Source organism: Hemitrygon akajei, chromosome 8 (assembly GCF_048418815.1).
Source record: "Hemitrygon akajei chromosome 8, sHemAka1.3, whole genome shotgun sequence".
NCBI classification, from domain to species: Eukaryota; Metazoa; Chordata; class Chondrichthyes; order Myliobatiformes; family Dasyatidae; genus Hemitrygon; species Hemitrygon akajei.
The window spans coordinates 154,921,253-154,936,665 of record NC_133131.1 but is presented as its reverse complement, the minus strand read 5'-3'; the positions used below and the strand labels follow the sequence as shown (position 1 = coordinate 154,936,665).

Here is a 15,413-nt window from a genome sequence, read left to right as displayed (position 1 = left end):
AAAAGTCTGATATTCAGGCATGCAAACCGAAAACCTCAATTAAACTCTGCATCTATGTGCAAATCTAGTAGACATTTGAATAGCTAAACTAGAACCATTGTCTACAGACAGCAGAGCTCAGCTTGATTTAAAAAAAATAAACACAAGTATTAAAGTATCAAAACAATTTGTGGCTGATAAAAAAAAATCATATGTATAAAAATACTGCATCAAAATCAACTTAATACTTTTGATATTAAAATTATTTTTTCTTAACACAGCTTCAAAGCGTGACACCTATGATCGATATGGCAAAGAAGGTTTGACTAATGTTGGTGGAGGTAAGTTTAAAAATACAGTTTAAAAAAAAAAAGACAAATTACTATCTCCAGTCCAAATACAGATTCTCAATCCAAGATGTTGGCAATCCATTTCCTTCCAAAGTTGCTGCCTGACCTGCTACGTTCCTCCAGCATTTTGCTCATTGTTGCCAGATATTTAATGTGGTACAGACGTTGTTATAGATCGTGAGGACTTCATTTTTCTTTGGAATAGCTTCTTATTTGACCTCAATTTTACATTCTAGGTGAAGGTGCAATACTTGTTTATTCCTTACAAACCGTGTGGGCACTTGCACTTGATAGTTCAAACAGTCAGAAACATTACATTACTCTGTATCAACAGGGCCGACAAAATGAAGTGAATCTTCAGGGAGTGTGGACATATTGACAGGTGGACACAGAACTGTACAATTTTAGAGCAGAGGCTGTGGTGCAGCATTCTACTTAGTGGGACTTCTGTGCTGCCTGGTTGAAATATGAGTTGGTGCAAACATCTGAAGATTTGCCAGTTATAGCCTCTGAATTATCTGTTGAAAATTAAGCATTAGTTGAGAGCAGTTGTATAGATTCCCTGTTAAGGAAAAGGTTAGGTGAAAGGCTTTATGGACATGAGAGGCAACAGCACAATGCTGGAGGAAGTCAGCAGGTCAGTGGAGAGAAATGGCCATTTCCTTTGTAGATGTCACCTGACTTGAATTCCTCCGGTGCTTTCTTGGAATGTTTTGGTTTTGTTTTACTGTTTACAAGTCTGCAATGATTATAAATATTTGAATATCAAAATGTTGACATTCAGTCATTCATTCAGGACTGTTGTCACAAGCTTTCTTGTAGCTTCAGCAGTCATTTTTGTGAGGAGAGTACTATGTGCTGCTCTGGGCCTATATGAATCTGAAATGGAAATGCTTTACTGAATTACTCAAATCTAAATTGGGGAGTTATTACTTCAAAATTCTTTTCAGAAATTGAAAGTGTGAGTGAAAGATGATTGGAAAAATTGGATTAAAATATTCTTAATAGAAATTTAGATATGAAGGAATGAGATTTCACTTTTGTGCAAGAACATTTTCAGGTGATAGCAGTTGATAGTTATGCTGTAAAAATGCAACTAAACATAATACATTCTGTGGTTTAGTGAGAATTATACACTGGTATTGCTTTCAAATGTGGATTTGCGCTAATTGTGGTTCAGAAGTGAATGCTGTTTTTGAGCAATGAGGTCAACCTTTTATTTAGAAGTGAGGTTAAGAAAGACAATGGCATGCATGTTCTTTAATGCATGAGAAGTCCAGGCCAAATTGTATATAACAGCCACCTGCGCACTACACAAAAATTTATAAAGTCTTACTGTAATTTAAATTTAAGCTCTTTAATTGCTTGAAGAAACTTGAAATAAAAATAGTGATTAACATATTATACCATGAATCACAAATGAGAGAAAATCTGCAGCTGCTGGAAATCCAAGCAACACACACAAAGTGCTGGAGGAACTCAGCAGGCCAAGCAGCATCTGTGGAAAAGAGTAGATAGTCGATGTCTTGGCCCAAAACGCGGACTGTTTACTCCTTTCCTTGGATAGTACCATGAAGTTTTTGTGTATAATTTCTGATAACTTTTTAAATTTTCTTCTGTTCTCCATTTAAAAAATAATGCAGGTGGTCGTCATGGTGAAGGCTTTGACTTCGGCTTCACTTTCCGCAATCCTGAAGATGTTTTCAGGGAATTCTTCGGAGGAAGAGATCCATTTGCAGATTTCTTCTGTAAGTTATTTTTCATCATGAATCATTGGGATGCCAGCATTATATTTCACGGAATACTTTGCACAGGAAAGGTAGAATTTCCCTGGGAAATTGTAACTCTCAAGCAGTGTTGGCTTTTAGACTTTAGAGCTGTATGTGAGGCTTCTGTATTGCAATCAAGTAAATGTTAAATTGAAGAAAATTCTTCTACCAGATCTTGTGCATGGATTTGTTTTGACTGGTGGAATATTTCACTAATGCATAACAAATTCCAATCATTTTGTTCAAGTCTAAATGTGTTGGAAACTTATCTAATTTTAATAGAGAGCTTGTAGCTCCATTTGACAGTTTGATCAAGTTTATCTAGTGTGGCTGGTGTACAAAACTAACTTATAATATTCTTCTGGGGTGTTACTTTTATCTTCCTTATCTGAAACATTGAAACATTAAAAGGTGGTGGGGAACCATGGTAGCAAAGCAGTTAGAACGACACTATTACAGATTGAGGGCGTCTGAATTCTGAGTTCAATTCTGATGCCTTTTGTAAGGAGTCTCTGTACATCCTCTCTTTGGAATGTGTGGGTTTTCCCTGGGTGCTCCAGTTTCTACCCACAGTCCAAAGAGACACTGGGTAGGTTAACTTGGTCATTATAAATTGTCCTGTGATTAGATTAGGGTTAATTGGGGTTGTTTCGGGCTGCTGGGAAAGCGTGGCTCAAAGGGCTGGAAGGGTTGACTCTGGAAGTGTTGTCTCGGTTGACTTTGAATAAATGAATCCTCCTGAGTCTGTAATAGCATTCAATAATCTGTCTTTGATTCTTTACCTTGGTGAGTATCCCCTCTACCTACCAAGTTATACAACATCCTGAAATTAAAAAAAAATCATCTTGTCATTCTCTTTTTGTGCTAAGTGATGTAATTCCTGGATTTCCTTATCCAACTGTATTATGGGAGTAACTTTAACTAAAGGACCTGACATTTCAAGGTTCCTTATGAAGAGCACTTATGGTAGGACAATAAATGATTTTGCCCACATCCTAAAAAATTTAACTTGGGTTGAGCACTGATGCAAAATGTTTTTTGTTCTTGGAAAAGAGGTTTAAGATTTGCTGGAATTGTTCACGCCATGCTTTCAGGAAAATTAATGCTTTATAACTGAATATGTAGTAAAGCATCAAATTCCAGAACTGTAATTATAACTAAAGAGCACAATTGTTTCATTTTGTGGCTGTCTTGTTTAGCAGTGGATGATCCCTTTGAAAGTTTTTTTGGACAACGACGTCGAAGGGGAGTTGAAAGAAGCAGGGGTGGAGGAGGGCCTTTCTTCTCTCCCTTTGGTGGATTTCCTGCTTTTGATACTGGTAAATATAAAATGTCAAGTTTTTGATTGTATAACCATTGCTCATGGGTTATGAATCTTGAAACAATTATTGATATGTATTGCTTCAGAGCTTACAAATTTATAGTTAAAACCACCTTATAGTTTAAACACAAGTATCTGTATGTAAGAAAAAACGCTGACTTCATTAGCAATTGGCTGGCTACTTTTGACGAAGTTATCATTGTTTTGAAACTGATGTACACTACTGATAACTACTTTGGAAAATCAAACTTTTTGTTTTTGCTCAGGAATGGAGATTTGACTTGAAGGAATTGTTGACTGCAGGGCTAATCTAGCTGAATAAGTATATGGGGACTGAAACACTACTTGACCAGTGACTGTATCATTAAATCCTCTTAATCGGGTTCTTGGCTGTTAAACTAATCAGTGGAGCATATTGAAGGGCAAGTGAGGATATTGTAATAGGTTTTAAATGGAATGCAAATTCTATCTATTTTTGGGTATAAATGGTTTTGAATTTGACATGAATTTTTTTCTGTACAGTATGTTTCAACTTTGCAAAAATGAACAAAATTATGAAGATATTTCTTCATTGTCTAATACAGAAATGAGTTGGAAGTGATTCTTGCATTCAATCGTTCACTTTTTCCTGCAAATTCTTAATTATTTTGGTTGCTTCTGCATTTGAGTAGTTTATTATTTTGTTAAAAATATGATGCAGTGGAATTAAGTGTCTGTGGTCCAGAAACAGATTTTTCTGTATAATTCATCCATTTTGTTCAGTGCCTCAGTGACTTGGAATATCATTTATTTGATTGCCCATTGACTGTGATGATACCAATAAATGCCTCTTGATAACCATCTGATCCAAAATGTTTGAAGGGAATTGCCTCCTAGAGCTGCCAAACCAATTATTTGATAATTTGTATGGCTTTGAGGGTAGTTGAGTTGTCTTTGAGGGCGAGGCCTGCAAGTGGATTAGGGCTGATAGACTTTTAACCTAATACATTTGGTTGTGAGCTAACATATTGTGATCAGTGTTTGTTAACATAAATGTACTGTGGGGAAAGTGGACCAAAAATGATAAATTCAGATTTGTATTCTTTTTAATAGTGAAATAATGCCATTAGACTTTTATCTGTTGAACTGCATAAGCAATCATTCTTTTCAAGTCTTTATCAATTTGGAAACAAGTAGTTGAGAGTTAGAGTTGGATATTTGACACTTCGTCTGATTGCCATGATGATGCCCCTTTCCTGCTTTTTCTCTCCGACATCTCTTTATCCTGAAGAACTATATCCAACTTGTTGAATATATCTAATGATTTGGCTTTAGCTGCTTTCTTTGATAAATTCCATGCATACACTAATCTCAAAAATTTTTTGTGTTAATCCCCTCTGGGATTCTCTCACTGTTCCTACATTTAGACTTCCAGTCCTATTGGAATTCTGTTGGTTTGAGAGCTTCTAAACTCTTAACTAGAAGCCTCATTCATCCAATCTCTGTATGTCTGCATCCCAGGATGGTGAACCTTAGAAGTGCTTGCTCTATAAAAGGCATATTTCTCCTGAAGACTTGAAGTTGTACATAATACTGCTGGTAGAAATTGCATACAATCTATTCAGTTTTATAATTATTTCTGTTAGTATATGTCTCCCATGACTGAAAAGAGGCAGAACAATTTTTTCAAAACCTTTCATTCCATGATCATTTAGCTTGCACTTAATGTTGCATCAACTTGCAAAGAAAATTTGATTTTTAGTGAATTTAAAAAAAAATATTATATTGAATTGTTTCTATAGGTTTTACTTCATTCAGTTCATTTGGAAATCTCGGAACAGCATCATTTTCCTCCTCTTCATTTGGTGGTAGTGGAATGGGTAACTTCCGATCAGTATCAACATCCACAAAATTTATTAATGGCAGGAAAGTCACCACTAAGAGGTATTCTAAGTTTTGTTACTCAGCATAAAGTATCTAAGTTGAAATTTTCTGATAAGATTTACTGAGCTTATTCTTCTAACAAACTCTACATTTCCTCTTCTAAAGTTGCTTTATTTAATTTGGTAGAAATTCAGCTGGGGCAACTGATCTATCAATCCTGTTCCTTTAGCATGTTATTTTCTTATGGGCTTGCATTTGTACATAAGTAGACTTTATTAGCACATAAAGGCATAGACCATACACCCCTCAACTGTTTCTCTATTTAATAAGATCATTGCTTCTACGTCAGATGCATTTAATTGTACAAATTCCATACCCTTCCTTTAGTGTGCTCATTAGAGTACATTTCAAAATATTTTTGTGCTGTAAATTCCTTTTGTAAATGTAAAGAAATTATATTCACTGTTTCCTTATCACATGCTCAAACTCTAAATGGATTTCAAAATCCTCTGCATTACTGATTTCAGGCCAGCTGATCTGTACTGTACTGTTTTCCCTCCTTTTCTTGACCATTAGTTTTAAACTTTTCCAAACAAATGGGGCCATTTTTTCTTTTAAAAAAAATAAATCTGAAATTTTGTTAGACCATTACTAATGCTAACTGTATTGAGTCTTTGAAGTACAGGAGCTGCAAAGCTTTTGGTGCCTTTAGCCTCTCTCATATCACTAATATTTAACTTCTTGAATATTATGCCACTTGGTCCTTTCTCTATTTGGAATTGTTTTTGTTTTCCAAGCAAGTATTTAGATGTTTTCATAGTGATGTTTGAGGCACTTGGCACTTGTTCCATGTTAGAATTTCCCTGGCTTTACAAGAGTGCTGATTAACCCTGTTCTATTATACAAAGCAGAATCTAATGCAGCCTGATTCCTGGTCAATTGAACTATGGTGGGGTTTTGCAAATATTTCCTCTATCTATTCGTTCCCTACATTGAAATCATTTACTTTATTTTCAGATCAGCCACTCCTGTATGTTAGTTTTTCAAATTTATCTTTGAAGTTGATGCCTGACTTTTAAATTTTCAGGATTGTAGAAAACGGCCAAGAAAGAGTGGAAGTAGAGGAAGATGGCCAATTAAAATCTTTAACAATAAATGGTAAGGAGCAGCTACTTCGGTTGGATAACAAGTAAATGTTCCCTCATATTTAACAAATGAAAATGGAGAGCATTCATGGGGAAAAGGTTTTTGGGAAAATCCAGAAGGAATTTTACATTATTTGTTATGTTTAGTTCAAATTAATTCTGCTGCTCATGGCACCAATAATTCAATGATGTTTATGCCATACTTGGAGTTTACTTTGACGGGACCACAAAATAGGACCATCTAGTATTTTTTTGAACTGTTACAAATTTATTGATGCACTTTCCTGTATAACAGTTTCCATTGAACATATTTACCTTGTGAATTTAAGAAAATTTGTCCACTCCAAATTTCTCGAGTTAAATGAATGCAGTTTAGTGTCGAACTTGCTGAACCTGTTAAATTTTCTAACGCTCTTTTGTACTTGCCAGTAATTATAATTAAGAATATTTAATGACATAGTTGCAATTTTGCTTTAAATTGTCTTTTTGTGGTTTCAGTTTGCATGTATGCCACATTAATTATGTTTTGGGACCTATTAGTGTTTATGCTGTTAATATCTGATCACATTGACAATTTAATATGTTGATGCTGGCAGAATGAAATCTTGATATTTGTTAACAAATGACATGAAAATGTTTGTGGCACAACCATTAAAAGGGCATGGAAAAATATAATGCGTCTATGTGGTGATTTGGTTTATTTGCAAATTTGCACATTTTATTTGTAGCTGTTTTAATGTGCAGTGCTTTCTTATAATCACAATATGGCTTAAAAGTCTTAATTGCCTTGTGGAATAATTCCTACTGAATTATTCGGCATGGCAAGATGACCGTCAGTTAAAATCCATTGTCTGTGGAGAGAATTTAAAGTTTGAAGAATTCAGTGAAAATAAAATAAAATTTGAACAGAAGTATAAACATTTGATAACTAGTCATATTGCATTTAATTTCATTAGTAAACATTAATGGCTTTCTAGTGCAATCTTGGAAGAAAAGCATTAAATAATATGCTTTTAACATTATTAGAGTTATTTCTTTGTTTAGCCAGCATTGGTCTCCTGCATAACAAAATATCTGTTGCTTAGATGCCAGTTTCAGACTGGTTTCAAATGCTTGCTGTACTTGTACTGAATGTACATTATTTTCAGTAGCAGTGGCCAATGTTAATTCAGTGCTACAAGTCAAAAACCTGAACATAAATGACAAGTAGGCCTTAAGCTCATTTCCTTACAGCTTCCTTGACAACATGTTCAGCAAGTGCCACTTTCTGCCCAAAATGAATGTGAGCTAATTAAGTTGGTTCTCTTGAATTGTGTTGGCGATTAAAGATGACAAATAAATTACTTTCATTTGGCTAGTTGGCAATGAACCATTCCAGTTATCAGTAATAATCAAAATACTACCTAAACACTTGTTCAAATGCTGGGAAGCCTTTCATTTTTCCATGGCTATTGGTGTAAAGGAGTACTTGGAGACATCAATGTTTCTGATCAGGTTCTAATTTTAATGTTTCCTTTTTCTGAATTCCCTTTCACAATTTCGCTCTTAACCTTTTTATCTCTTTAATTATTTTCTCAATATCACTCCTTAATCTTTTGAGGAAATACAAGTGTATTCAAAGATAACCTGTTAATTATGATTTAATCTTTTTTAGAAAGGACCCAAATCTCTTAATCCATTGTGATAGCTCAGGGATTTTAAGATGGGTATAAATTTAATGATTGCCACCACACCTAAACTTTTACAGGCCTCTTATCGTCTGTTCTTAATGTATTTTAACCAGAGTATTGTTTATTGTTATGCTCTGTTTTGTATTGCTTCAGCCTGTCTATGTATCCTAATAAACTATTTGCTTTTGTTGTGGCCTAACAGCACTGGTTGTGGAGTTCGATGCACTGAATTATTGCACACATTTTCTTTCATCAATTTGACGTTTATAAGTAGTGTGACATGTATGTTCAATGTTGACTGGTTTGGGGTGCAACCTTGTATCTGAACAAGGTTACAATTTTTAAGGTGTTGGAGCATTGACAGATTTTGATGATCTCTGCAAATGGTAAACAATATTAACATTGCCCTTGTCTAATCATGTGAAGGATAATGATCCAAACATTTCAGGATTTCACTTGTCACTATTCCAGCTTCACTAATCTTTCCACCAATCCACAGCTGATTGAGGTACTTCATCATGTTGAAGTTTAAATGCAGTGCCTAATTGTGATGTTATCTGTGAACATGAAAAATGGATTTGGCATGTTGGATAGGGAGGGTAAGGTCTCACCAGATCAGTAATACAAGACTGCATTTTCTTTATCAAAGTTGTGTTTGTTTTTTTTGGGACCTCTGTCAATGTCGAGAATTGGTAAAGAGCATCCCTGATATATATCCTCCAAACTTTCTTCCCACTGACACTAGATTAATAAGCCCACAATAGTGCTTTGCTTTTTGAATATTGAAGCACCACCAAAATGATTCTATAGATGCTCGATGAAGTCCTTATGATCCTCACCAATATAACTTAGTTTGTTATTATGGCCATGATTATGCCAAAATCCAGATACGGACTATTCTTTATACTGATCTTTTGGCTGTTCAGAGGACTTGAGCACTTATCAGGTAGTTAATAAAACATCAGCATGTTAATAAAAAATCCTTTTTATTCACTGTGGTTAATAAGTTAGCTTGACAAAAACAGTACTGTTTTTGAAACTGAGAATTTTTCATTTGGATAATTTTGAAAATTTATTTCATATTCCATAGCACTGTTTTAATGTCATTGGATTTATCCATTTGTCCAAGATTGTTGAATTTTTGGTGACTTCAGTCCTATGAAATCCAACTTTTTGTGAATCAACTAAATTAGATCACTTTGGTAATGTGTTTGCACATCATTGAGAAAGTTTTATCTTTGATCATGAGTTAATTATGAAGCTGTTTAATGTTACTCAAAACTATTTAAACTTTAAGTGATCCTTTCACTCAACTTTCCCTCCTTGCTTCATGGTACAATTTGAGTCCATTTTTATGCGCTAGGAGACGAGATCTTGTGCTTATTATAAAATGCTATTGACAGTACTTTAATGTAGCTTCATGTGATGCTTTGCTCATAATTAAGATCATTATAATTAATCTCTATGTACACATTCCTGTTTGTTTCTGACTGAGGCACTCTTAAACATGTAGCCAACAATTACTAAAATTTGCTACTGTATCATTGTAAAGGAAATGCTAACATAAGCTAAATTGAATACAACTCGAGCAAAATTTTAATTTGCTACTTTTTAAGAAGTTGCCTCGCAAAAATGAGGACTGAACTTGTTCGTACTTGAGTGCACCCAAGCCAGCCTTGTAATTATCTTGGCCTTGGTGTCTATTCCATGGGAGATTCATGGATTTGCATTCTTTGTGCAGGTAGTCACAGATTCTGAGCTGTTTTGTACCAAGCTTGATTCCATACTGCACATGCAATTTCATTACTCCACCACCAATACCCAGCAAAACATTACCTTGCCTTTCCTGATTTTCACCTGGTTTTTAAAAAAAGGTTCTGTATTCAGGTTCATTCAGAAATGCTTCTATTTGTGGGTTTGCTCAACACTTAAAATTAAGGTGCATTAATGGGACGAAGCAGTTACTTGTCAATCTTTCATCGTAAACCTGCATACAAACTGATGTGGTAGAATCAGACACAGGAAGTATGGAAGCAATATTGGGAAGCATGTTGGGTTTTAGAATTAATGTGATTGTAAGAGAAAGGTGCTTTAACCAATGAAAGAATCTTGTATGAATACCAAATAAAATACTTCGATAATAGAGCAGATAGTTTCAACCTAGTTTAGAGATTCATGGAGTTAAAACAGCAAGTGTACAGGCCCATTGAAGCTAATCTCCTTCAACCTATGTGGCCCATGAAAGTAACCTTTCTGTCAATATAACTGTCCAAATGTCTTAAATGTACTCCTAACACCTCTGGTAACTAATCTAAATATCCACCATTCCCTGTTGGGAAAGCTTGACTCTCAGGTCCCCTCTGAATCTTTACCACTCAGATCCCCCTTAAATATTTCCACACTCACTTATGCCCTCTAATTTTTGACTCCCCTGGGCTGGGAAAAATATTGTGACTATCCTTTCAATGACCTTCATAATTTTATAAATCTCTATCACCCCTCAGCCTCTGCTGCAAGAAAGATGTTATTAATTTATGTAGTCTCCTTGTAAACTAAGCCCTCAAGCACCATTCTTTTCTGCACACACTAGTTTAATCTAGTTGCCAAAATGCCTCACTTTGTACTTTTGAGTTAAATTCAGTTGATTTAGATCCTGTTGAAAGCTTAGAAAACCTCTTCACTGACCACTCTTATCACCAGTTTTGTTGCCCTCGAAGCTTGCTTATCATGCCACCTACATTCTATTTCAAATCCTTGTGACTAACAACAAAGAAATCCAGTATCATTCATTCATTGGCAAGTATATTCTGAAGCTACTTTTGGATGTAGTTGATATTTTGTTGTATCTGGCCCCTATACATTTCATCTGGTGGTATTAATAGGTGGCTTCCAATTTTCCTTCATTATAGATTGGAATTGCCTTAGAACTTAATGTTTCTGAAATAACCTTTATGGAAGAATACTAAGAGGTTCTAAATCTATCTAAATTAAACAGCATTATCAATTAACTGTGAATTTAATGTTTCTGAAATATTGTAAATACATCTGCCTGTTACATAAACAGTTTAAATTGAATGTCTTTCCACATTGATATCAAGCAGCAGTTTGTGTACCTGCAAATTTTAGCGCGCGCTCTATTGCAGCACAGCACAAACCATAGAGCTTCAAAGAATATCTTGTAGCCTAATGTGAAATGCCACTTAAGTGGTATTTTTGCTTTAAGCTTTTTTTGGTTCTTTTTATTTGGCAGGAATATAGCATTTAGATTAGGTCACGGTACGGACAGCACATTAAAAGTTAGTACTGTACAAAATCATTCCACTCATTATCTTTTGAGCCTTTGTTTCAGCAATCCAAATCTCCAACCCACAACTGTACAGCTTAGTGTGGTTTTTGACTGTTTCTGTTACCTGGCATTTAAAAAAAAAATATGGTAATGATTCTGATAGTGTTTTATGCACCAAACAAACCATAATTTTCCCCAGCTCCTCCTCTCTCACAAATAGCTGCTTTAAAATGGTGACCTCTTATTGGAGAACTATAAATGTATGAAATCAATTGACTGGAAAAGACCAGCTAGTGCATCTAATCTGTAATGTTCAGTAATCAAGCTACAAAGCAGAATGAATTTAAACATGCTTACTGCATGAGTGCACAATTTTTTTTTTAACATCGGTACTCTTTTGAAAAGACTTTACTGATACCTAAAGTAATTGGATGCCTAGTAATTTATACTTCCATATATTTGCAAGCTATTTGAACATGACCTGATTATTATTTAAAATACTTTAAATTAAAAAAGGGCTGGCTGATTACATATCAGAAAGTAGCAGTATCAGAGTCATAGAGCTGTACAGCACAGCAAAGTGCCCTTTGGACCAACTTGTCTATGCCGACTATAATGCCCATCTACACTAATCCCTTTTGATTGCATTTTGGCTGTATCCCTCAACTTCCTTTCCTATCCAAGTACATGTCTAAATACATTTTTAAAATTTGTCTTTACTACCACCCAATAGAAAAAACTTGCTTTTCAGTGTTTCTAAACCTTTCTCCCTTTTCACTGTAAACATGCACTCAAATTTTGGATTCAAATATCCGGTGGGGGTGGGGGGGGGGAATGGACGGGACTGATAATCTGTCACATTTACGCCTCTTGTTCTTAAAAGCCTTGAAGTCTACCGCTGACCCTCTGCCATTCCTGAGAGAACAATCTCTCCTTGTAGCTATAGCTGACCATTACCTGCAACACCTTAGTGAATCTCTTCTGCACTCTTTCTAATGCTACCACATTTTTAATGTGACATCTATCTAGAGCTGTACGCAGCATTTTTAAGTAGAATCTAGTCAAACATTTGTACATCTGCAACATTGGTAAACTGGTTTATCACCTACCACAGTTTTTTTTAAAAAAATCACTGTTTTGTGTGCCATCCCTACAGATCATTTAACCTATCTCATACTCCGTGCTTTAGTCTATGGAGACGAGCATTCAAAAGGCTGCCTTCACTACCCTAAACATCTCAATTGGCGTTTTCAAGGAATTTTATGAACTTGCACGTCAATGTCACTCTGTACTTCTGAGGTTGCTGCTGTTACAATAATTTGTAATGTATGTCCTGCCACCATTTGACATCCCACTATGTATTACTTCACTTAAATCCCTTCTGCCACTACTCTGCTCCACTTTCTAGCTGATATGTGCGCCTCCGTATTCTTAGATAGATAGATACTTTATTGATCCCAAAGGAAATTGGTGTCACAATAGTTAAGTGCATAGATATAAATATTAGATGAGAGGTAAAAAGAATTAAAATTAATTTGCTGCAGACAGTCTTGCAGATGGGAGTCATCACTTCTCCAGCTGTAGGTTGACCCTAATTGCTGCGAAAGGTAAGAATGGCCTTGTATAGTGTTCTTTGGAGTAGTGCGGTTGGTCTTAGTCAATTGCTAAAAGTGCTCCTGTTCAGCCAAGGTGGCATGCAGAGGGTGAGAAACAGTGTCCAGAATTGCCAGAATTTTTCACCGGGTCCTTTGTTCAAGTTTGAAGACTAGAACAAAGCCAGCCTTTCTAATCAGTTCATTGAGCCTGTTGGTATCAGCTGTGTTGATGCCATTGCCCTAGCTCATCACCACATTAGAAGTTTGTACTGACGACAACAGACTGGTAGAACATGTGAATGAGAGGCTTGCATACTCCAAAGGACCTCAGTCTCCTCAGCAGGTAGAGGTGACTCTGGCCCTTGTACACAGCCTCTGTGTTGCTGCTCCACTCAAGTTTGTCATCCTGGTGCATTGCATTCCAAGGTAGTTGTAGGTCCTCACCATCAATAATAATGGAGTAATGCAGGCTTAGTCTTCCTAAAGACCATCACCATCTCCTTTGTCTTACTGATGTTGAACTGCAGATTATTCAGCTTGCACCATTTGACAAAGTCCTCCACCAGGGCCCTGTATTTATCCTCCCATCCTCCCCTAATACATCCAACTATTGCTGAACCATTGGAGAATTTCAGCAGATGACATGATTCTGTATGTGGAGTCACAGGAATACAGGGTAAACAGGAAGGAAGCTAATTTGGTCCCCAGTGGGGCCCGTGTGCTGGTTACAACCATGTCTTTCACACAGCTCTGAAGCCACACAGACTGTGGCCTGCCCGTCAGGTAGTCCATTATCCAGGATACAATGGAAGTGCCGGTCTGCATTGAATGGAGCTTTTCCTTCAGCAATGAGGGCTGTATGATAGTGAAGGCACTCGAGAAGACATTTAAAAAAAAAACATGATCCTCACAGTGCTGCCCTGTTTATCCATATGGGGGTAGGCTCTGTTCAGCAGGGTAGACAACATTCTTCAAAATCTATGCCTACTAATTTTGTGTTGTCAGCAGCTTTACTAATCAGCACCAAGAGCCTCACTGCAATTTTATATATCACAGACTACAAAGGTCCTGCCACCAATCCCTGTTTAACACCTCTAACTTGATTTCCAGTTAGAATAGCCATAGTTATCCTCTATCACTGAGCTAATTTTGGGTCTAGATTGCCTGCATACTTTGTTCTTTAACCTCCTTGATCAGTGTACCATGTAGAATTTTGTCAAAAGCCCATATGTACTATATTTCCTGTTCTAGCTTCATTAATTTTTTTTGTTATCTTACCAAAAAGGTGGTCAGGTTTGTGATATGTTTGGCTCAAAACTAGGCCAACTCCCCAAATTTTTCACCAAGATTCTGCAGTATATCAGAGCTATTAGCTTGGAATCTGGATCTTATTTGTAAGTTTTAGTTTTTTTTGAAAAGTTTATAAAGTTTTTTTGGATAGTTTGTGTATTTGAACTTTTTAGGGGCCAGAGGGATTAAGGTACATTAGGAAAAAGCTGGATTGGGGTATTGAATTAGGATGATTATCTATGGTGGTTTTGAATGGAGGGGATGTTTGAAGGGCTGAATGACCTTCTCTTGCTCCTGTTTTTGTCTATCTGGTTATTATTCGGGGTGGTGGGGAATAAGACTCCAAATGCTGAAAACCTAAAATAACAAATGGCGATTATCAGTAGGTCAGGTAGCATCTGAACTTTATACAGGTCTGGTAAATGCTCATCTACCTCAATCATTAATCTTGCATCTCCCTCTAGAAATGTTGCCTGACCTGAATATTTCCGGTATTTTTGTTTTATCTCAGATTTCAAGACATTATAGTACTTTGCTTCCTGGCTGCCACTTATAGTATATTATTTGATTTCCCAAATGAGTACTTTTCCTACTCTTCCAACTTCTTTCAGGTTATGGAACCCGATGTAAAGCAACAAGAGTTATCGGGTCTGCTGAGTTCCTCTAGCATTTTGTGTATGTTGCGAGAATTATCCGTAGTATTCTAACTAAACTTTTGTACAAGCACAGTGCATTTAGTGTAATTGTACAGTGAATTAACATTTTCAAAAGAAAGGTACCTCTTGTAGTTTTGTGCCAAAGGTCATGAACTTTAGATGAATGCAATAGCATTTAAGAACTATCATTTTGCAAGCAATCTCTAGTGCATTTGATTTATCCCTCCGCCTTCCATTCTGTACAGCACCAACACCCACTTTATTATGCTGCTAATCAAATTTCTGTCCCAGTTGGACATTTTCCTTTTATACTAACTCGATACTACTTTTTTTTCTCTCTAGAGGGTATCAGATCACTGAACAGTTTTTGAGATCCAGTTCTTATTTCATGGATTGTGTCTTAGACATTTAACTTTACTGACTTACAACCAAAAGAAATGAATTTTCATCTTTAACGTTTCAACTTTATTTTCTTTTCACGCAGCTTCG

The 15,413-nt window shown here is 36.0% G+C and overlaps 1 protein-coding gene across 4 annotated transcripts in view; it reads left to right on the top strand.

Annotated features, from left to right (window-relative positions):
* Positions 1-15,413, top strand: part of dnajb6b (DnaJ heat shock protein family (Hsp40) member B6b) — a 103,933-nt gene that overhangs the window by 39,781 nt on the left and 48,739 nt on the right. For 2 of the 4 annotated variants that reach the window (XM_073054875.1, XM_073054876.1), the window contains exons 4-8: positions 261-320; positions 1,973-2,077; positions 3,298-3,417; positions 5,201-5,342; positions 6,370-6,440. In XM_073054875.1, the coding sequence (XP_072910976.1) occupies positions 261-320; positions 1,973-2,077; positions 3,298-3,417; positions 5,201-5,342; positions 6,370-6,440 (498 nt within the window). Of the gene's footprint in view, positions 1-260; positions 321-1,972; positions 2,078-3,297; positions 3,418-5,200; positions 5,343-6,369; positions 7,103-15,413 lie in introns of those variants that run through there. The other 2 variants (XM_073054877.1, XM_073054878.1) reach the window with 2 other exon arrangements.